This window comes from Diabrotica undecimpunctata, chromosome 4 (genome assembly GCF_040954645.1).
Source record: "Diabrotica undecimpunctata isolate CICGRU chromosome 4, icDiaUnde3, whole genome shotgun sequence".
In the NCBI taxonomy this organism is placed as follows: Eukaryota; Metazoa; Arthropoda; class Insecta; order Coleoptera; family Chrysomelidae; genus Diabrotica; species Diabrotica undecimpunctata.
The window spans coordinates 52,169,207-52,194,332 of record NC_092806.1 but is presented as its reverse complement, the minus strand read 5'-3'; the positions used below and the strand labels follow the sequence as shown (position 1 = coordinate 52,194,332).

At 33.1% G+C, this 25,126-nt stretch overlaps 1 protein-coding gene across 3 annotated transcripts in view; it reads right to left on the bottom strand.

The window, feature by feature from the left end:
- Positions 1 to 322: 322 nt before the first annotated feature.
- The window catches only part of LOC140439511 (uncharacterized), a 283,057-nt gene continuing 258,253 nt past the window's right edge, over positions 323 to 25,126 (bottom strand). For all 3 annotated transcript variants that reach the window (XM_072529477.1, XM_072529476.1, XM_072529478.1), the window contains 2 exons: positions 5,190 to 5,462; positions 323 to 707 (listed from right to left, as the gene is read on the bottom strand). In XM_072529477.1, the coding sequence (XP_072385578.1) occupies positions 442 to 707; positions 5,190 to 5,462 (539 nt within the window). In that variant the 3' untranslated portion in view covers positions 323 to 441. The remainder of the gene's footprint in view (positions 708 to 5,189; positions 5,463 to 25,126) is intronic.

Here is a 25,126-nt window from a genome sequence, read left to right as displayed (position 1 = left end):
AGTTCTGCTTCTACTTTTACTTTTATTGTGTTGTTTTGGTAGATATTTTCGATCGTTTTGATTATTCCTAAAGGTATCTCTTTTGCGTACAATAAGTGGATAAAATCCTGTAATTTTACCCGGTCAAATGCTTTCTTAAGGTCCACGAAACAGATATGCCGGTTTGCTGTATTCTAATGATTTCTCTTGCAGTTGCCTCATTATAAATATAGCATCGGTGCATGAGCATTGTTGTGGAATAAAAAAATCAGCGAAAATGGTAATTGGTTGTTTATATATTGCAAAAAAAGGGAAATTAAATGGGAATAATAATAAAAAGGCATTTTCAAAGTAAGGAAATTTATTACTACCTTAATATAAAATACTTAAGCTACCTCACTACCAAACTACATATTCTTTGTACATACGTTTCACTAACTAAAAATACAGTCAAGTCACACGTTACATGTTCAAAACAGTTACCAGCAAAAACGTGGCAACTAAATATCCGGGTAATAAACTAGAGCATCTAGAGGTAGAAGCGCGTTGTTCCATGGGTTCGTTGTGTTCTGCTTGATCCTCAGATTTGTTTTTGTCCACTGTAAACACTGATGTTGCGACTGGGGTTGTTATTGTGGTTGCTGAAGCTATTATGGAGGTTGTAGTTATTCTTGTTGTTGATGATGTTAAATTGTAGATACTGGGGATGTCTATATATGCGGGATCCACTAAAAATAAAAACAAAAACATGAAGCCAATAAATAGGTATTTTATAATAATAAATAATATTCTTATTTAAAATCCGCAACAGAAACAGGTGTTCGCAAACACCTGTTACAACAAAACTGTAAATTATTTAATTCATTTTATGTCGATTAGACAAATAAACCAGGACGGATCTGTGAAAAAACTACTAAGGTGTATCCAACGAGAAGAGATAGCGCGCCAAAACAATAAGGGGTTGCCAAATTTGTCCGGATTTAACGTTTTCTAACAATGACCATTGTACAATGAGTACTAACCACACAACCGGCGCAAGCAACTGAGAATTTCGGATTTTAGTTCAAGTTTAGTTGAGTTGATACATAGCTTTCGTGGAGATTGCACATATCGGCACGTTTAATCGAGCTTATTGCGGGTTTATACTTCGTATAGTCTGCTTTTATATTTATTAAGAAGGATACTACTCGTATAATAAATATTTTTTACACTGTTTGCAGTTTTGCTGTCTAGTTTATAGTTTTACAAACAATGTCCAGTTCTACAGATTCTGCGGAGGAATTTACTCCAAAAAGCTGTCAAAATTACGTACATTTAGTAGTACGGAAAAAAGTGTTATATATAATATTTATACATCGACAATGCAATCACGTCCTGAAGCTTTAATATCAGAAATAGTTAAACAGACTGCTTCTAACAGCGGAGTGAAGCTTCTGTATACAGAATTATTAGGGAAGAGAAAAGTACAGAAGGATTTTCTTCATCGGAAAAGAGTCCAGAAAACCTATACTTGACAAAATGGATGATTTTACCGATGACAAAAGCTTACCAAATTTTAAACGCAGTACTTTCCATAAACATCTACAATCATTAGATTTTAAATACGTACGTAGAGGTAGAAACAGTGCTTTATTAGAACGCGAAGAGATATTAATGTATGGAGGCGAAATTTATTAAGGATTGATAAAAACAGGACAGTTTATTATTTACATGAAACGTGAGTAATGCAGGACATACAAAAACTCATGTGTGGGTCGACGAAACGGTGAAATCTTCGAGGCAGGCGTTTTTGTCAGGTATCTCAGCAGATCTTAAAAATCAATATGGAAAGGGAAAAAGACTGATTACTACACATACTGGGAGTGAAACAGGTTTTGTAGAAGGTGGCCTATGGATGTTTGAATCAAAAAAGAGTGGCGATTATCACAAGGAAATGAACTTCGATGGCTTTGAAAAGTGATTTGCTACTGATCGGTTTCATATTGATGAGCCGTCTCCTTCCATCTTTACTATAACTCTACTGTACTCTATTTTGTTTGTTCATTCTACGATCGTTCTAAATTTGCTGTTATAACCATGCATATTGTCTTTTTTGGGAAATTCACATATTAAATTTCCTGGCGGTTATATTAAATTGGTGCAGTACACGGTGTAAATCATCTTCACTTTGAGAGGGTAGTATTGCGTTGTCTGCACCGCATATTGATTTAAGTTGTTTTTCTACCATTTCGTATCCTTTTTTAGTTTTGACTTTTTTATTATTTCATCCATAATCGGGAATCTCCCTGTCTTATACCATTGCCAGCTTCAAATGGGCCAGGTAGTTCTTTTTCTACTTTTACTTTCTTTGTGTTGTTTTGGTAGATATTTTCGATCGTTTTGATTATTTATGGAGGTATTTTTCTTGCGTATAATAAGTGGATAACGTCCTTTAATTTGACCCGGTCAAATACTTGCACTTGCCTCATTATAAATATTGAGTCGGTGCATGATATTCCCGACCTAAAAACTTGTTGTTCTTCTGATATTTTTATAATTTCATTGTGTTTATTTGTTATCACTTTGGTTGTAAATTGTAGTGTTGTATTTAATAAATTAATTTTTCTGCAATTGACCGGGTCCGATTTGTCTGCTTTTTTGAAGAGAAGTATTAGGATGCTTGATATCCATTCTTGAGGAGTTCTGTTTTGTTCCAATATCTTTTGATTAGTTTTTATAGTTGTTTGGTCAGATCTGGTCCTTCGTAATTTAGGAGTTCGTCCGATATTCTGGCCTCTATTGGTGATTTTCTATTTTTAATTTCCCTAATGCTCATAAATGTTTGTCATCACTGCTGTAGTTGGTTGTTCATTATCGTAATTAGATTTAATTTAAAGAATTGAATTAAAAATTATTATTTATTTTCGGACAATTCTCAAAGCAATATTATTAATCTCGAAAAAGAAAATACGGATACTACTACTAACTTTAAAATAAAATTGATTTAGAATTATATGAAAAAAAATTGACTAGTAATTTTTAACTTCAAGATGCAGATTTTGATTAAGTAGTAGAAGATCCTTTTAGACCACAGTGCAATAAAGCAGGCCTAGACGAATAATTATCAGAAAATTGATAAAAAGATACTTTCTATATGAAATAAATAATAATTTTTTATTTAGTTCTATAAATTAAATCTAATAACATAAAATTATAGTGTTGTGAAGGTTATTTTTTATAAATATATCATAAAAAAATTTAAAAATAAAAATTAATTTGTTTAAACAACGTTTGGTAAGTTTTCCTAAAAAAGTGTACAACGTATGAAAAAATATATAGTTGTATTTTGTTATAAATAAATAAATTTATTTATGACTTATTTATGTTTAAAAAAAACGATGTTTTTAGTAATTTTTAAATATTATAGTTTTTTATGAACATTCCCGACCTATTTCAGAGGGAGAATAGGTAAGTCAATTAATATTACTGAAGTTATCAGACAACTTTTTCTGCAAAAATTAGAATGCCTCGTCTCACATCCATCTCAAAACAGATCCGCTCTGGTCTAAAATATAATGATAGATACACGTATTACCAAAGCCACCTCTACTTCTCAAGTCATGATGTACATTTGAAAAGGTTGGAAGGAGACTGGTTGGGGTTTTGTATATGTATTGTTAATATAATGTTATATTTGATGTTTATCTCAAACAATAAGATAATCATCAAGAAGAGCATCCAGGACTGAGTAAGAAATAGAAGAGTAGAACGAAACTATCGTATAAGCCAAATTGTTGACATTGTAAAGATATCGAGAGACGGTTCCCCAATAGGAAAATGATCAGTAGGAAGACCACGAAAACGTTGGAATGAACTGGAAGTGGAATCAACTGGAAGCACATTGAAAACCAGACAGAGGCATGTCTACATAAAAAGACGAAGAAGAAGGAGGAGAAGAATAAGATAATCGGAGGGGTAAATATTCTTTGAGTTACTTTACATAGAAAATGTCCAATTTTTTGATGTCAAATACATTGATTTTGAAAGTTAAGAGCAAATTCTAGTGACTATTTTTTTTCTTATTCTTTAGTACATATTCAAAACAGGAGAAAAAAAACATACCACCAAACAAAACCGCCACCCGAAACAAGGGAATTTGAGCCTTTTGTATGAGATTTCAAAAATTGAAATAATGTTAGTGTTTTTCTCTTCATTCGCAATATACAGGGTGAGTTTTATGAGTATGGAACGCCTCAATTAGGTATCTCGGAAACGATTTTTATAGATGTTGGTGGACAAGAAAAAGTCTTGATTAAAATTGAAGAAAAAAATAGTGCCATTGCAACGTTGCCAATTGTAATAACACGGCTTGTAAAATAGAGGTGGCTTTGATATTCCACATTGACAAGACTTGTACGTTCTGTGTAACAGTTGTTGCTGTTTTCATATTTGAAGCCAGACTCAGTGTTTTAAATAGGGTGATATATTAAGGAATTTTGGATGCTGAAAAACAATTAGTGCAACTTGAGCCCCAAGTATTATTTTTTTACTACTAAGTACGTTTTTAATGTATTAAAAATTCAGCTATTGCAATTAAGCTACTTTTTATTTGGTACATGTGCAGTATGTATGTACATGCACCAGGAAGTAATCGGGCACCATTGCGGAAACTTTCGATAATTATTGTGTTTTTTTGTGAGCAGTTAAAATGCTTTCATCGTGTAAAAACCACAGTCAATTGTGAAATACGTATTGGAGTTGTTTCCTCTAGGCCAATGGTATCTCATTAAGATATAAGTGAAGTTTATGCATAAAACATAATAAGCATGGTAAGTAAATGGGTTAGTAGGTACTTTAAAACAATTTTTATGATAAAATGCAACGGATTTCACTCAGAACTGAATATTTGTGCAGAAACTTGACTAAAGAATAAAAAGGACAGACATTAGTGTGCCGAAAAAACGATCTTATATTTAAATCTTAGCAAAGAGAAGAATCGTTGTAGCATTGGTTGAACGACAATAATAAAGTCAAAACAACCATGGAGATGATATGTACATATGTGTCAAGATTTTACGTAAAAGTAAAATTATTAAGAAAACTATACTTAGTTTTTTTGTCCTTCAAAAATATAGTGACAATTTTTCGATACACGAAATATAGGTATCCCTAAAGATTCTTAAATATTATCGGGACATTTATAAAAGTACGCATTATAAAATGTAACTTACTAATACATCTTCGAATTCTATACGGCCTGTGTCCTGGTTTACAAGTACAGCTTTTGTGTATACAGGCAATTTTTCCTTGACATTCCGCTCCACAATAGCACTGATGATCGTGTTCACATTGGTCGTGTAAATCACGGTTTTTGACACACTGTCCTGAGTGTATGTGGTGGAAAGGTTTACAGGCACACTGGCCCTTTTTGGTGCACATACTGCGTGCTCCCAGGGATTTATGGCATTCTTGCTTCTTGGAACACCGTAGGGTTGGTGTGGGCACTGTAAAGAAAATTATCATATTATAATTTTGTTTCTTATCGTTAAAATAAAATGGTTAAAAATATAAATCATAATATAAGGATAATAAATTTCCAAAAAGATAAAACTCAGGTAAGTTTAGTCTTAGTTTTAGATACATAGAAAATTTCAAAATGGATAGGAAAGGATGAAATTGTTGCTGTAATTACTTTACTTGTACAAATTAATCACTATTATTACTTAATGTAGCATAACTGTAAAAGTGAAGATCAGGTTCAGTTCGTGACAGTACAAGTACATTGAGGCACACTAGGGTCGATTTTGTGAAGTCATAACACATGGTCAATAATTCAGGTTTTAGTTGATTTATATCAAAAATATTAGATATACTTCGTTGTCAAGCTTTTTAATAAATTATGTGGAAATTCTTTTGCAAAAATGGGAAATTTTGAAATATTTAACAGATCAAAGAAATGTAGTTTTTCAACGTCGCAAAACCTAACCTTTATTTGGGTTGCTATAATGATATGAATTTCAAAAACAAATTGCCTTATTGTTGTTTTATCAGCCAGTTCAACTGCCTTACGACGTTTCGAGTGTAACGCAGCGGTATATCGCAGTTTTTCATAAATTTTATCAAACTAATTCACGTATTTTACTTAGGGTATTTTGCAGTAAATTTCTGGTCTTAACAATGTCTGTTTGTTTATTTTGTAGCATAGAAAAAACAGTATCAGTTTGATGAAAAATCAATGAAAATATTTCTAACAAAAATATGTTCTGGGGATCTTCTAAAAAAGCTTTTAAACCTACTGCTTCTCTTATTGTTTTTTCATCAAAATTGCGACTATTAATGATAAAGTGAAATGTCTCAAGTAATTTATCCTTATTATTATTAACTGTTAGAACTGCGCGTGAAGTAAAATTCCAATGAGTTCCTACATTAGAAGGTATACGATTTCCTCCAATTTGTTCTAACACTTGGGTACGCCCTGTATATTTCGAAAAATAGGAAGAAAAACCGGATAGTGTTAAGAAAATAACTTTAACCTGTTGAATTGAACTGCACGCGTTACTTAAAACTAAAATAAATACATATGCATAGCATTGAATGAACATTGCCTGTGACGCTATAGATTTAATTTTTGCCTGTAGACCATTCACTTCTCCTGACATCACAGAACCCCCATCGTATGTTTGAGCCACTAATTTACCATGCGAATTATTAAACTTTCCGAAGTTTGTAAATAAAAACTCAAATAAATCCTGGACAGAACTCCCGGAATTTACATAGAAAAATCACATGAATCGTTCGACTGCTTTGTCGTTTATTAGGTAACGAAAAATTACGGATAGTTGGGAATGGCAGCCTATATCAGTGGTCTCATCTACCTGCCAGGAAAAGAACATTGATTTTGAAATTTCTTCCTCAATTTTTTTATTTATTACAAAAGCAATTCGAATCGATCAATTCATTTTGTATGCCTCAGAAAAAAACCGATCTAGAGTCATTATTATTTTCTAAAAATGTTTTTAAATGAGTGTCAAATTTACTAACAAGAACAACTAACTGTTTGAATTTCCCGCGATTTAAAGAATATTTAGATTCATCACGCCCCCTAAAAGGTAACTCTTGCATACAGAGGTGTAACGTAATATCTATAAGGCTTTTTAAAATTTGTCGATTTTCTTTAATCCTAACATTGAAATTTTCAATGTCTATTTTACGCGCATTCTCTAGTGCTCTGGCGTTATTTTGCTTTTGTTTTCTCATAAGGCTATGCAATTCGATGTAATATGTTTAGAACTTTTACTGTGTAACAATAGACTCCGAGACAAATTTCTCAAATCAGTACAAACACTTTTGGACCAAACTTTGTCGCTAGTATTAGTTGTGTCAAATAAAATGCATGGCCAACAAAACAATTTAATTGATGTTATAGGGGAGGAGGCGACACTTTTTAATGTTTTTTTTTTTAGTGTATTATGACCTACTTTGCCTAAAATTATTTATTTTAGGAATCGCAAACAACATTAGCACATCTATTAATGTAATATTGTCTATCAAACTTACCAAGAAATTATCTGAACATACAAAAAAATTAACTTTACATATCATAAGCAATATGTTCAAAAGTGCCCCTAATAGTGGTAGCTTAGAACTAAGAAGGGGCGCATTTGAATGACCTAAAAATACTTTGAGATCAAACCAAAAAATATAGTTTATTATTTAAAGGGCAGAATAAAATATACAAACGTAAAAAAAACACTTAGCACAAGTACTTAAGTTCCTAAAAATAGTACTTAAAATAAATTATTGCGTTCTGCAAGTGATATAATTAGAATTGTTTATAGGATGTAATTTTAAAAATACATCTTCAATGGGGCGCTTCTGGAAAGTGAAAAGTTAAACTTGTCCCTTTACTCTTAATTCTTTTCAAAAATTTAACTTTAAACTCTGAATCCACAGCAAATATTTCAGTGATCTGTCCCACTTATTAATTACACAGCTTTTTTTGTAACAAACTTCACTAAAATATAGTCATTCTGTTCATATTTGGCAATTTCTCTGAAGTCCTCCGATTCATCTGAACTGGCATAACCGATGTCTTCATCCGATTCCGAAGTTTCTCTCTGTGGTAACTCTGCATTCATCTTAGTAGTAGGAGTAGTCTTCCAAATGTTTCTTTTCATCTTATTTGCTTGCAACTTCTGTTGTTTTTGTTCTCTTGCTAGAGTTTCTTCTTCAATTTTGTTTGTTTCTGGTGCTTCTGTTAAAACTCTAGATTTAACCTTTTTTCGTGCTCTAAAACTATTTAAATCATTAGGTACTTGCTGATACAGTAACATTTACTTTTTATTAAAATATATGTATAAAAAAAGCTGTATTTAATGCATCATCCAAAATTAATGCCATATTAGTAAAGCTGGTTACGTTTTTTCTGTATAAGTCACGTCGAAAGTAGTCGATGATGAAAGAAATTCAAAAAAGTTTCGGCGTGGCTTCCCTAGACCTCAGCTCACTAGTGCAATACGAAGCGCGCCGAGAAGAATTTCTTCGCCTACAGTTGCGATCCGTATCCTTTCTCTTCACTATGCCGCGTATTGCATCGCACAGACACTAGCGGGTATCACGATACTCAGTATGGAACCCTGTACTAGCCTGCACAGGTCCAGAGAATGAGTAACATATCTTTTTGGAGTCATTCGATGATAGTCTCAGAAGAGTGTTTACCTTCTTCGATCTAATACCTCGCAGTCATACAAGATATGTGCTACAGAGTATGTAGCTGAAATCTCCATAAAACCGTATGATTTTATGCAGGTTTTTTTGATTGGAGCGTGTCCAGCAAGCAAGCCTGTTATGACTCTGAGCTGATCTCTGCTTGTTTTCAGCAGTACTTCTGCTCCGTATTGCTTCTTGTCTTGATCTCCACTCGACAATACGTTTTGTCCATCGGTTGTCTAATAATCTGGCGACGTGTGCTGCCCAATTCCATTTTGGCGACGCGCTTTTTTCGATGACGTATGTTGTTTTTATTCTACGACGTATTTCTTCGTTAGGGATTCGGTCTCTCAGAGAGACACCCAACATATGGCGCTCCATTGCCCTCTGAGTCACGCGAATCTTATTCACTACCTTTTTTGTGAGTGTTTATGTTTTCGCTCCATAAGTGAGTACAGGTAACATACATTGGTCAAAGATTTTCTTTTTGAGGCATATGGGTAAATTCGATTTAAATACATAGTTTAATTAATCAAACTCTGCCCAGGCTAATCTTATGCGACGTGGGAGCTGACATGTCTGGTTATCTCTGCCCAACCAAATTTCATATACGATGTAGTAGCAATATTTCGATTTAACACCAGATTAGTCATTATTTGCGTCTTGTTCATATTAATCTTTAGTCCGACTTCCAAGGAAGCGTGATATAATTTTTCAAACATTATTATTGCATCATCCATACGATCGGCTATAAGGACTATGTCATCTGCAAATCTCAAATAACTGAGCTTCTCTCCATTTATGTTGATACCATGCTCGTTCAGATGTGTCTTATTACAAGTATGTTCTAAAAGCGTCGTGAATAGCTTTGAAGAGACGGTGTCTCTCTGCCGTACTTCTCTTGTATACAGAATTTATTTTTCTTGTTTAGATAGTCTTACGCGAGCTGTGTCATTTTGGTAGATATATTTGATTATGTTGGTGTAGTGATGGTTTATTCGGCATTCTGTCAATGCTTTTAACATTTTCTGATGGCTTATGGTATCGGATGCTTTCTCGTAGTCGACAAATATCAGTGTCAATGGTTTGTTGTATTTTACAGACCTCTCTAACAGGTTCTTTATCACTAGTAAGTGGTCGTTAGTGCTGTATTTCGATCTAAATCCAGCTTGTTCTCTAGGCTGATAGAAGTCCAGTCTTTTTTTGATAATTTTTGTGAAAAGTTTATATCTGTGAAAGCAAACTGATAGGACCGTAGTTTTTAGATGTGTTATGTCACATTGCTTTTGTAATAAAATAATGACTGCGTTGTTTCATTGAGAAGGAGTTTTTCCTTGGTAAATGCATTCGGTGAAAAGCTTGGCCAAAGCCTGGATAATTTTATTTCCACCTCGTTTGATCGCTTCGATCACTACTCCGTCATCGCCAGCGGATTTGCTATTTTTTATTTCTAAAATGGCCGTTTTGATTTCGTATCGAGATTTCTGGCATTAATTCTGATCCCTGGTTTGTGATTTTGGACAGGGGCTGATCTTCCCTTTCGTCGGTACTACATTAGTTATATGTCTATAGTATTTTTCATATAAAAATGCGTACATGTCACAATTTATATAAAGTGACGTCACTTATATTTAAAATTTCCAGAACGTCAACCTTAGAGTTCAAATTTTCCTATCACAGCTAATAATACGAAACTCATAGGGAATTGCTCGATCTTTCATAGGCGTCAGCATGGTATAATAAATAAAAATTTGTAATCATCATTATATTGGGAATTTTAGAATTATATTGAATAAATAACCAAAAATATTTGTTATTATTACTAATATAAATTTTATGAAATAACTCTTTAAGTCTAATACTCCACAAAATAATAATTTTAATTAAATATATTAGACAATTGTACGCAACTGATATGGGAACACTTCAAATTTTTTGACAGTTCAGCGTGTGGTAAAATTGTTTCAAGTGTTGCTGCTTTTTTAGAGTAAGAATTTTGTTTCTGTTTTGATTTCTTTCACAATTTGATCATAATATATTATATATTAATCAATTGTATTTATAAGTACATGTTAAATTTAGATTAATAGCTTTAAAAACTAATTATTCTTGTGTATTGTGATTGTGCTATGCCAAAATATCTAAATAGTCTGTAGACAGCTAATAAGCTTTCATATAGCATAGATTATTTTGAACAAGAAATATTGGCGGGACGTTTTTATTATTAATGCTCCAAAAGTGGTAAGTTTCAAATTTAGAGTATATAATTTTGTATTAAAATGTTTTCTTATGTATTTGAGTGTGTTTCAGTAATCTTAAAACTAAGTGTATTTACTGTTAATATAATAGTTTAACAAATAGTTGACATTTTAAAAACTCCTCACTTACTATTCTGATGTTTTGGCAACGCTTTGGGGTTCTGACGTCGTAAATCTTGAATGACGTGCACGCATTTTTATATGAAAAATACTAAATAATAATTATATGTATAATGTATGAGTTATGTCGGTCAGATAGCCAAGCAGACTGGGCTGCCGGTTCTCATTCGCTTCACTGCGAGTGGTTCAGTGGATGTGAGTTCGATCCCCAGCTCGGTGTACAGAAAACAAAAAGGCTAACGCAGCAGTTTAAAATTCTAAATGAATCTGCGGCTTAGACTAGAATATGCTGGTGTCTGATCGGCCTATGGTGGAGCAGTACGGGCAGAGATAAAGGCTTGCAGCTCGGTGATACTCCTCCATAGATCCCTACCCGAAGGGCGTACCGCCCAAAACACAGGTGTATATATATATAAAAAGGAATAAAACCATTTCGAAAGCAGACAAAAAGTCATAAGAGTGTTTCATTAACACCCCGGCCAATTTTCTGACAGCAACCCTAATAAACTGTGTTGTTTGTATGTATATAATATATATATATATATATATATATATATATATATATATATATATATATATATATATATATATATATATATACGAAGTATTTTATAGCTGATAATCTTCTGGCAAGTTTATCAGCTCTTTCATTGTCGTGTATTCCCTAGTGACTTGGTATCATTATCATCATTCTGTCTTTATAACCCTGCGCGGGTCCTAGTATCCTCAAGAATTTCTCTCCAGTTGTCTCTATCCATCGCCTTCCTTTACCAAGCACGTATTCCCATATTTCTTATGTCTTCATCGATGTTATCAAGGAACTTTGTTCTAGGTCTTTTTCTTCTTCTTCTCTGACCAATGGGTCTATTAAAGAGCGTTTTTCTAGCTGGGTTATTTTGTTCCATCCGAATTACATACCATATCTACCTCAGATGTCTTATCTTAATCTATTTTACGATATTTGATTCGTGGTATATTCTATAATGTTCGTAATGTTGTTTTTTCAGTTCTCGTTAGGGTCGTTAGTCCTACACCCATCCCACAGATTCGGAGGACCAGTGACTCTTTTCTTAGGGTTACCATACCTTAATCTGTTTTGTTTCGGGGGCAGTATTTTATTTCCCACCTACCCGCCGGTCCTTGAATCGGTTAGGGCGTCAACTATCCACCACCTGGGGACGTGTCAGATGAGAGACAGACAACTCCACACGAAAAACCAAACTATTGGACACATTAATTTTTCTTATTGTTACATTTAAATTTGAGACATGAACGTTAAAGGTAGCTAACAAAAAAAAATAATAAATGTCGCCGTAATGAAAATGTGTACAAAAAAATATTTGGAAATATACATAGACCATCGCACCAACATTCCAATTAAGTAACAACAAAAGGCCACCACAAGACTGTCAACAAATCAACTTTATCTCTCATACTTCAAATACATAATACGAAGAACAGAAGACCTAGAAAAACTGAGCGTCGAGAAAAAATTAAAAAAAAATTGAATTGAAAACGATCGCGAGGATGGTCTTATATAAGCTGGATGGATCAAGTGAGGATTCATTGACAATCGTCTACATGAAGCTTCGCGAGTATTCAAGATACAATAAGGAAAAAGAAGAAGAAAAGGAACTCAACATATGCCAACCATTCGCTTACCACTATGCTACACGACGTCTAAAAAAATACATTAGTGCACGATGGTGATCTATCAGAACCCAAGATGATGACGCAATATTTTTTTGTAATATTGTGATATGTATTAGGTACAAAAATTTGACTGTAATCTATTTTAGAAAAAGTTTTTTAATTACGAGTTGAGAGAAATACATTTTGTGACTATTCGGATATATAGTACAGAATAAATACGAAAACCTTACTATTTTTAGACATTTATTTTAAAAAATTATAAAAATACATAATAACAAAAAAATTAACAGTTTTTTATTAGAGATGAAGAAAAATATATTTGATAAAATTAATAAACGTAAAATACAAACAAAATAAAAATTGGTGCAGAAAATACAATATGTGCAACATACATGTATTTTGTCTACACAGTATGTGCAACACGCTACAATATGTTGCATGCACAACCAATTTTTGCAGAACTTACAGAAATGTCTTGTTTCCGTTTTTTGCAATAACTACAGTGTCCTCTTTTATTTGAGGTGGATCTGATAGAGCTTTAGAGTTGCCGTATTTGACAACTGCAGACTGAATATATGAATGTAAACCTGACGTCGAGGCTCTGGAACCCATATGTTTTTTTTATAGCTCCATTCCCAAATTTCTTATAAATAGCCTATGTTTCTGCCACCGTTTCGTATTTCCTGAAACGTCCTACGAAGAAGCCATGTTATCAAGGAAATCTACACCCCATTTTGTAGAATTATAAAATAAAATTGTCTCTGGCTTACCACCAGCTGGATCAACTATGTCGTCACGATGAAAAGAAGACACCAAGAGGAATTTTTTTTCTTAGAGGAACATAGGACGAAGCCATCATGTGTTTTCCAAAAGCAAATACAGAAGACTGCTCGGAACGATTTTGTACGTTGCTTATAATGGTTGGCAATTGCGGCTTATTGGTTTTTAAAGTAGCTACAACAGTCAATCTATGGTTTGTTACAAGTTCCTCGACAGTTGGACAAGAGGTAAAACAGCGGTCCATCATTACATTTTTGCCTGAACTTGATGACGGTTGACACATTCTCAATGTAACTGCTGCAGTGGAATTATCTAATTTGTACGTTCCAGGTTGCTGTTATTCAGCATATATTTACATGTGATTTGTGTTGAAGGTTCTAGCGTCAACGGTGGTAAACACTTTTATACCATAATTTTTGGGCTTGTTCCTTATGTACATTCAAAAATTATATTTGCATCTAAAAGTGAAAAACATTTCATCCAAAGTGACATACTCACCTACAGAATAATAACTTTTACAATTCTGAACAAATGTGTCAAATATTTCTCTTTTGTGAGAAAATTGATCTTTTCGCTTCCTTTCATCCCTAGTATTTTTATGGTCAAATCAAATAACTCCTAGAAAAAATCTAAATTGCTTCTCTGCCATAGTTCCAATAAATATTTCGCTTCCTAATCCATCTCGTGCTCAAAATTCTTTCGTGCCTAAATTTTTTCGATATTTATGTCAAATAAAGTAAACCAAGAAATGCTCGCATTTCTAAAATTGATATATCTTTGACATCTCGTTTATCTTTAAAATTTATAGAAATAGATCTAACATCAAAATTCGTATAGTGTACCACAGAATCAACGATATTACTAAATAAAAGGTTGCATGATCCAATCGGAGTGCCTGAAAATCCATGAGAGAGATCCATTACTTCCAATACCAATAGTGCCTGGTAAATGTTGAACAATATTTTCTCTTTGAGCTGCTCTAGAAGGTGTATGTTTCAGCCATTTAGTTCCATATTTACCATAGTAATATAATCGCCTGTCACCTTCTGTAGCATTCTTGTTTTCCACGTACTGTTAAGCAGCCTCTGCCATCTCTTGCTCAGAATCAATTGGTTGATTTCGTGGTTACTAAATATCTCTATGTCCTCATCAGGCATAGACTTATCTGAATCATAAATCTCTTTGTCAATCTGAACTTCATCATATAGAGTTTGCATATGCTGTATTTCCTTTTCATAGGCATCCATATTATTAAAAAAAAATTGTAAGTATGTATACTGAACTTGTTATAATATTACACCTACCTACCTGAGTGCAATAATTGAATCACTTGTAAAATACAAAAACATAATGACCGATTACATATTATAAGATATTTACGTTTATTAGCCTAAACTAACCTTATATGAGTACTCTGGTACTCATATAAGGTTAGTTTAGGCTAATTACCACAACAAATACTGCCGTCTACTGTAACGTTCTAACGTGAGTGACTTTAATCCACAGCCGATATATGGAGGTACGTAGTTCTAAAAGTTACATGACCACACGACGGTGGTCTATTAGGACAAAATGATCTATATTTGAAAACTAAAAGCTTTTATTTTTGTAAAATATTTAGATAAGTTTCTTTTGGGTGCCTGAAAATAAGGTACTGAAAACAAACAGATGTGTATATTATTTATTTATGTAAGAAATAGCCTTTTGCGCATAAACCCGTTCTGATAGACCACCGTCGTGTATCAGAGTGTTCAGAAGTACATGAGGTCAAACACAAATTTAAAATTTTACATAGGCAAGAAAAAAGGCTGATATTGGTATTTAGGAGATTTAAAGATATCAATAAATATTGCTTTTTGGAGCATTACAAATTATTTGCACACTTAAATATTCGTAGTTAGTTTAAAATTTCACTTTTCAGGAAGTAGGTACAGAGAAAATTGTCAAGTTGACCATATTTCGTGAAAACTATAAACAGTGTTGGATTTTAATGTATTCTTTTTTATTGATTTTCATTATTTCTCTTTTTCCAGAATGTGTTTAATTATACAAAAGACGTTTCGTTTTTTAGTGGTTACCTACTTAATTATGCGCTTGATGCTTACAGTAATAGTTGTAAAGAAAATGTCACACATAATTAGTAAAAAATAAAAAAATATTCAAGCGGAAAGTTAAAACCGTCTAACGTGAAAGCGTTTAAAAAATCACAGAGTTAGAAGTATCCATTTGGCAGGTGTGCACTTTGAATTTCACCGGCAAAAAATTAACAAGCCATTTTTAAGTTCTCTTTACACCCATGATATATTACCAATGTTGCGTAACAGTGTGTTGTTTTTACTAAATTTAACTTTTAATGTCGTTTGCAGTGACCGAAGGCTGATATTTATTTTTGTGCTAAACACGGAAGTCTGATACCTGCATATAAATAGAAATAACGTACCTACATACTATGCGCTAATGCTTTTTTGATCTTATTGTGTTAGTGTCAGCGTTAATTCACAAGAAAACTTAATTGTGTATTGTCGGGTATACATTATCCTTGAAATAATAAAATTTTGCATTGTCAAAATGGCGAATTATTTTTTCTCATCTTTCATATTAAAAAATAAAAATAATTTGACAATTTTGGATATTTTTTATTGTAATCTTAATTCAGACTTATAAAACAACATTCATATAACCCTGTATTTGTTCTTATTATTAACATTCACACACGTCTATTCGAAAGTGTATTGTTTAGTCCAACTTAAATGGTAGGATATTTTTTATTTCAATGAATGGTCCTTATTTTTTTAATTGTAAATTTAAGATTTTTATAAGACTCCCCCTGTACAGTTATAGGTAATTATTTAATCTATATAAAAAATTAAATCACTTTTAACAAACGTTATTTTATTTATTTTTTAACTTCTTTATAACAACTTTACCGGATCGTTTTGGCTAATTTTGATTTTGAAATATAGAAGTCTATAATAAGAATATCCAGTGGCACCATCACACTAACTGATTTGCTAACAGCCAATTCGTCAATTTAAATCAATGATCAACGGTTATTGTTCAAACGAGTTGGACTGATCTAAACTACTATTGGTTTACAAACCGGCAATATATAAGTGGCAACATCGTATTAGTACAGATTATTCCATGCTAATCTGAGTGTGGTCTGTCAAAGAATATTGTCAATACAAAATAGCATTGTTTTTTCTGCAGCCGTCCCGAAAATAAAACTTTCGGGACGGCTAAATAAACTAACATTTTACACAACTGGTACCGAAAGAAGCTACTTTTGGAACTAATCACAGACCACTGCACTGATCTGTGGGACTAACGTTTTCACTTTCGGGACGATTTTGGGTAGCTAGGTAACAGCTTTGACAATAATATCAACTTTGTATTTTATTATGACAACGCTTGTCATTTAAGATTCGTGTGTTTTCGCTCAGTTTTTCGTTTTTCACTTCTAAGAAATGGAAATCAGCAGTGGAAGTAAAACCAAAGCGGCTAAAGCCGCTATTTATGAATTATTGCCAGTAAAGTCAAGAAAGAGGTATGAATTGGTCTACGATTTATTTCAAAAATGCAGCAATAATAAAAATGTACATACTATAAATGAAGAAGTTATTCTTGCACATCTAATGGAAAAATCTAATATTTTGAAGCCATCAAGCCTTTGGAGCAATTACTCAATGCCACACAATGTCCACACTTAACATTAAAAATAATATAGATATAAGCCGCTATCCAAAAGTTATTGCTTTCCTTAAAAGAAAATCCTTCGGCTACAAACAAAAAAAATCGAAAGTAGTGAATAAAGAAGAAATTGATAAATTTTTATCAGAAGCTGAAGATAAGGTCTACTTAATGAAAACGGTTTTTTTTTGTTTTAATGGCATAGGCAAGTGCCATACAGCCAGTCACAACATGAAAATTTTCTACCCAGAAAGAATAAAAAGATAATATAAATTTCAAACTTAAGTAGCATTACAAATTTTAAGCATTAAAATTATTATTAAGGATAGGATAGAGATAAAACATGGACACTCGTTTCTCGTCTAGGGACCCATCAAGACATTGCTTTTAAGACAAACTAGATTAGGTCACGGATAAAAGGTAATAACAAATGGGATAAAACAGAGGTTAGGATTCTAATTACAGTTAAATATTAAGCTTACTTTTGCAAATAAATTCCATCAAACATTCATTTAGAATTCTTATATTTAGAGATAGCAGATACCACATATTGTACGGAGGGAAAATTTTGATGTTGACTAAATTTTTTATTAGATCTTCAGTTTGTTTTGTGTATTTTTTACATTCGAAGAAAATGTGATCTAGATCACCTTCTTTTTGACAGTCTGGACATAAACTTGAATTTACGATTTTTAGTTTGGACAGATGACTAGGATAGCAGGCGTGTCCAAATTTTATTCTAATTATGGATGTTATATACCTTCGTGGAACAGAATAATTTTTAAACCAATAATCACTTGGGATTAAAGGCTGTATAGAAGCATATTGCGAGGAAGACTGCGTACTATATATATGCCAAGATTGTTTCCATTTACTATTGATATTATTTTTAGTTATTGTTAATGCGTCTTGTCTACAGATTTGGTGATCAGCTTGCGTTCCGGTATCAATGACCTTTTTAGCCAATAGGTCAACATGTTCGTTGTATTTAAGACCTATATGTGCTTTAACCCACAAAAAATGAACAACTCTTCGGTTTTTATAAAGGTCATAAACAAGTTTTTTAATTTGAAAGATTATATATTTGAGTTATTACTTGGAAAATTTAAAGTTTCAATGGATAACATAACAGACAATGAGTCAGATACTATTGTAACAGATGTATTCTGGGTGTTTTCAAAGTATCTTAATGCTTCATATATTGCTACAGCTTCAGCACTAAAGATTGAAAAACTAGGATTTAGTCGACAAAGTTTTTCTGTATTAGTTGATGGAATGTAGAAAGCACACCCAGTACCAACAATAGACTTTGAGGCATCCGTATAAATAACTAAAGAGTCTGACAGACTAGATAAACAGGACATCAAAATATTCGAGCTAACAGAAGAATTTACATGGTAATTCGGTTGTATCACAGTAATGGGTTGCAAGCACGAATAAAAATGTTCCATATTAAGATTATCCTCTGATTTAAAGTCATAATCAAAATTTGTCAGGCTTCTAAAAGCCTCACAAAGTGGAGGTGAGTTCTTAAGTCTCCAATATCGATTAGTTAAATCTTCTTCGTTCAGTTTTCTGATATTTGAGTAGAGAGTAGTGTTACGATTTTGTATATTAATAACAAACTTTTGACTGAGGTATTCTCTCCTATAGCCCAAGGGATTTTCTAGAGCTTCCACATGTAGAGCATTATTAGGCTTCGATTTCATGGCACCCAAACAAATACGCAATGCTGCGTTTTGAAACACATCAATTGTTCAGAATATGTTTACTTGCTGAACCATATAATATGCATCCATAATGAAAAAGGTTATATAATTAAATCTAATTTCTCTTTTGTTATTATTTTTTTTGTAAATTTTAGGTTGCATTAATAATTGCTAGGCGTTTGTCGTCGTGAGTAGATTTGCAAAAGGAGTTTAGATGATATGGAAGATAAGATAACCATGGTAGTGATTAAAATTCCTAATTCTAGAACGATCATGGAAAGAACCTTTGTGGTTATTGGAGAAAATAACACTTCTTTATACAGAAAATATTTGTCATTACGTTAAGCAAACACACCGCATCGTAGATTATTTGTATATTACAAAAATGGAAGGTGTACTATATAACATATTGGTATTCACACTTTTGGAAAAATCGCCTGCACTATTGCTGAATTTCTTAAATTACCGCATCCCAAATAATATACAGGGCACTGTCTACAAAGGAGCTCAGCCACTTTACTGGCTGATGGTGGTAGTACTATAACCAACTTGAAAAGACACGGAGGATGGAAATCAACTAATGAAGATGAGGAATACGTAGAAAATTATTTAAGAAATAAAATTCACATAGCTTCACAGATTGAAAATGGCCGCAACCAAGTTAATATTTAAAAAAGTAGTAAAAGTACTGACACGTCTAACACTAATTTCAATACTGCCACTTCTGTTAATATTCCTAAACAATATCCATGTAAATAATTGTTATAATTGTGTTATTAATATTCATAAGTAGATTTTTCTAATGTTGAATTCACGAGAGTAACTTTAAAGTGTTTAATAAAAGTTCATAAGTAAAGTTTATCCTTATATTCTTTTTAACATACAAAACGGCTGGAGAAAAAATATTGTACGTAACACGATCCAAAAGTAATTTTCCGAGACTCGCAGGATTCCAGGACTCGCCTACGGCTAGCCCTGGAAACTTCCTACTCGCCTCGTAAAATATCACTTTCGGAACTTGTTATGTAAATGACTGTTTTTGTAATTTTGTTTGTACTTTTTCTTCTTATGGTGCCTGTCCGTTCTGAACGTTGGCGATCCTTCTGGCTATGATGAGTTTGTTGGTTGTTATACGGAATAGCTGTGTTAAGGCTTTCTATACGATGCTCTCAGGTTAGTAAGCCAGGATATTCTTCTTCGTTCTGAGGCCCCTTTTCCTTCAATTTTACCTTACAAAATGCATTGGAGTAGCTCATATCTGCCTTGATTTCTCATTATATGTCCCAAGTACTGCAGCTTACGGCCTTTCACGATGTTGACCAAATCCGCGGTTTATTGTGTTCATCCACCGCAGTACTTATTCATTGGTGACTTTGTCTGTCCATGGTATGTTTAGGATCCTTCTGTAAAACCATAGCTCAAAAGCCTAAAGTTTTGATAGAGTTTCCGCCTTCAATGTCCACCTTTCTACTCCGTACAGAAGCATTGAGTACACGTAACATTTGTGCAATGGAAAATAAAGGGAGCCACTTCTCTAGCTTAGAGGAAGATTTAATTTTAGATCTAGTAATTAAGTATGAACAAATAATTGAAAATAAGCAAAGAAAATAATTTAATTGGGATGAGTGAAGTTATTGATGATTTTTTTGTAAGTATGGAAGATGGAAATGATGACTGTAGGAAGAGGACTATAAATCCACGAAAGAGAGAATTGGCAAAGAAGAAAAAAATAACCCAACCTAAAGGTTACAATACCTTCAACCCGTGCTCCTATTTGAATCAGGACATGAATATCACAAAAGTATGAAAAATGTATAATAATTTAAAAGATGAAATCATCGAAAAAACGATGTTTCGAAGAATTTTTTAAACCTTTAATATTGGATTTCGCTCCTCAGCGTCTGATGTGTTTAGTTACTGCTACAAAATGAAACATTTCATCAAAACCACAAAGGATCCAGCTAAGAAGATTGAGTACATGACCAACAAGCGAGTTCGTGCGATTTGTGCAGCAGCATTTTATAAGACTATGAAAAAAGAAGAGTCTGATTCACTCACTATATGCTTCGACTTCAGATTCAACCGTTACCAAAATCACCGATTCAAGAAGCCTAGTCTTCTTCTTCTTCTCGTAGCACTACAAACCGGGGTGGGTTTTGGCTGACTGCACAACTTGCTTCCATTTTGAACGGTCGTCCATAATAGTTGGGTCAGTGGCAGCCCCATTGTTCTTAAATCTGACCATATATTGTTTCTCCATCGCATTCGTAGACGTCCTAAGGGCCTTCTTCCTGTGGCGGCTTCCTCTCATATTAACTTGGCAAGGCGGTTATTAGGGAGTCTATGGACATGGCCAGCCCATCTTAGACGTTGGGATTTAATCTCTTGGACTATATAGAAGAATTATATTATATACAATATTTGCCTAGAGTAATATGCTAAGAAGCATATTACTCTAGGCAAATTGGATTATACTGTTTATGTGTTGTTGGAATTGATGGAAAGAACCCGATATTTTATATGTGGACAGAAGGTGAAGCTGGAAAGAATTCTACTGAGGTCACTTCAGCTCTTTTGCAACACCTTCAAAGTTTTGATCTACCTGAAAATGTTACATCAATCAGACTTTTTTGTGATGGATGTGGTGCTCCAAATAAAAACAATTTTGTTTTGCTTACACTTATGCTCTTTTTCATCAAAACTAGGTTCAAAGTAACAGACATCACAATTAAATTTCCGGTGAGAGGACACAGCTTTCTTCCTGCCGACCGAGTGTTTGGTCGAGTGGAAAAATTGTTGCGTAAATAGCCAACTATCATCCACAAAGAAACCTACATCGATGTATACAAGTTTGGTCCATACCGGACGATCAAAACGCGTTTAGTCCATTGAATAAACCAATTTTTTATAAAATAAGCACATAATATTTTACTTTTATATTTATTTTTAGAGAAAAAAATTGTCATAACCATAAACATGGAAAATAAAGAAATAGTTTTTTTGATTTACTGTTGTGACAAATCCTTTTTTGAACACCAGCTCCTCAATTGTTTTTGTTGTTCTTGGTCTAACAGAAATTTATTTTATTTGGTCTTACATTTCCAGTATCTAGACAACGTCGTTTAAGGGCTCTTCTGGGAAACTTTTCTGCACAACGCCTAAAAGCTACACTAGGGTTTTCTAAACACTGGCCTAAGATTAAAAACATGTTGGTGTGTTTAAAATTTAAGTACATTTTGAGTATACAAACTTAAATGTGTCGACTGCCTACATCGGTCAAACTGGTAGAACTTTTATCAAACGTATGGCAGAACATAAAAGGGCTTTTAATAATGGAAAAACACACTGTACGTACGCAGTTTACCTTCTAGACCATAATCATTCGTTTAATGACAAATTTCAAATTCTTGACACATGACACATTCAAAATAAAGGCCTTAATAGTGCTAATCAAAGCGGTTGCGTGTACTGTGAATATTTTCTTTCATAGCGCACATCAAAAATCTTAACTCGTAAAATTTACCTGTTTTTAAGTATTTTTAATTCATTTTATATGGGTAAAATGTGAACTGTTTATAATATTTTTTGTCGGTAAGATAGTTTCGAAACAAATTCAGATTTCTGCTTTAATCTGGAGCCTTCTAAAAATTGCAAGACATGACCAGACGATGATAAAGATGTTAAAGAAGACATGGGGAATCTAAAATTTGCATTCCACGACATGTCTATTCATCTAGGCAGAAATCCTAACGAATTTGTTTCTCGTACTCATACAGAGTAGATCCGAAGAAAATGAAAAAGACAGAAAAGATTTTATTTCACGTTCAAAGCGTCTATGTATCTATTGATACGTATTTCGCTTTAATAAAGCTCATCAGAATAGTTATTCATAGCCGTTCTTAACGTGAAAAATAAAATTCTCTGTCTTATTAGAAGTAACAATAACATGACTTCGTTATGGACGCAATAGCGACATCTGATAGAAAAATCGGTAAGATAGTTTCGAAACAAATTCAGATTTCTGCTTTAATCTGGAGCCTTCTAAAAATTGCAAGACATGACCAGACGATGATAAAGATGTTAAAGAAGACATGGGGAATCTAAAATTTGCATTCCACGACATGTCTATTCATCTAGGCAGAAATCCTAACGAATTTGTTTCTCGTACTCATACAGAGTAGATCCGAAGAAAATGAAAAAGACAGAAAAGATTTTATTTCACGTTCAAAGCGTCTATGTATCTATTGATACGTATTTCGCTTTAATAAAGCTCATCAGAATAGTTATTCATAGCCGTTCTTAACGTGAAAAATAAAATTCTCTGTCTTATTAGAAGTAACAATAACATGACTTCGTTATGGACGCAATAGCGACATCTGATAGAAAAATCGGTAAGATAGTTTCGAAACAAATTCAGATTTCTGCTTTAATCTGGAGCCTTCTAAAAATTGCAAGACATGACCAGACGATGATAAAGATGTTAAAGAAGACATGGGGAATCTAAAATTTGCATTCCACGACATGTCTATTCATCTAGGCAGAAATCCTAACGAATTTGTTTCTCGTACTCATACAGAGTAGATCCGAAGAAAATGAAAAAGACAGAAAAGATTTTATTTCACGTTCAAAGCGTCTATGTATCTATTGATACGTATTTCGCTTTAATAAAGCTCATCAGAATAGTTATTCATAGCCGTTCTTAACGTGAAAAATAAAATTCTCTGTCTTATTAGAAGTAACAATAACATGACTTCGTTATGGACGCAATAGCGACATCTGATAGAAAAATCGGTAAGATAGTTTCGAAACAAATTCAGATTTCTGCTTTAATCTGGAGCCTTCTAAAAATTGCAAGACATGACCAGACGATGATAAAGATGTTAAAGAAGACATGGGGAATCTAAAATTTGCATTCCACGACATGTCTATTCATCTAGGCAGAAATCCTAACGAATTTGTTTCTCGTACTCATACAGAGTAGATCCGAAGAAAATGAAAAAGACAGAAAAGATTTTATTTCACGTTCAAAGCGTCTATGTATCTATTGATACGTATTTCGCTTTAATAAAGCTCATCAGAATAGTTATTCATAGCCGTTCTTAACGTGAAAAATAAAATTCTCTGTCTTGTTAGAAGTAACAATAACATGACTTCGTTATGGACGCAATAGCGACATCTGATAGAAAAATCGGTAAGATAGTTTCGAAACAAATTCAGATTTCTGCTTTAATCTGGAGCCTTCTAAAAATTGCAAGACATGACCAGACGATGATAAAGATGTTAAAGAAGACATGGGGAATCTAAAATTTGCATTCCACGACATGTCTATTCATCTAGGCAGAAATCCTAACGAATTTGTTTCTCGTACTCATACAGAGTAGATCCGAAGAAAATGAAAAAGACAGAAAAGATTTTATTTCACGTTCAAAGCGTCTATGTATCTATTGATACGTATTTCGCTTTAATAAAGCTCATCAGAATAGTTATTCATAGCCGTTCTTAACGTGAAAAATAAAATTCTCTGTCTTATTAGAAGTAACAATAACATGACTTCGTTATGGACGCAATAGCGACATCTGATAGAAAAATCGGTAAGATAGTTTCGAAACAAATTCAGATTTCTGCTTTAATCTGGAGCCTTCTAAAAATTGCAAGACATGACCAGACGATGATAAAGATGTTAAAGAAGACATGGGGAATCTAAAATTTGCATTCCACGACATGTCTATTCATCTAGGCAGAAATCCTAACGAATTTGTTTCTCGTACTCATACAGAGTAGATCCGAAGAAAATGAAAAAGACAGAAAAGATTTTATTTCACGTTCAAAGCGTCTATGTATCTATTGATACGTATTTCGCTTTAATAAAGCTCATCAGAATAGTTATTCATAGCCGTTCTTAACGTGAAAAATAAAATTCTCTGTCTTATTAGAAGTAACAATAACATGACTTCGTTATGGACGCAATAGCGACATCTGATAGAAAAATCGGTAAGATAGTTTCGAAACAAATTCAGATTTCTGCTTTAATCTGGAGCCTTCTAAAAATTGCAAGACATGACCAGACGATGATAAAGATGTTAAAGAAGACATGGGGAATCTAAAATTTGCATTCCACGACATGTCTATTCATCTAGGCAGAAATCCTAACGAATTTGTTTCTCGTACTCATACAGAGTAGATCCGAAGAAAATGAAAAAGACAGAAAAGATTTTATTTCACGTTCAAAGCGTCTATGTATCTATTGAT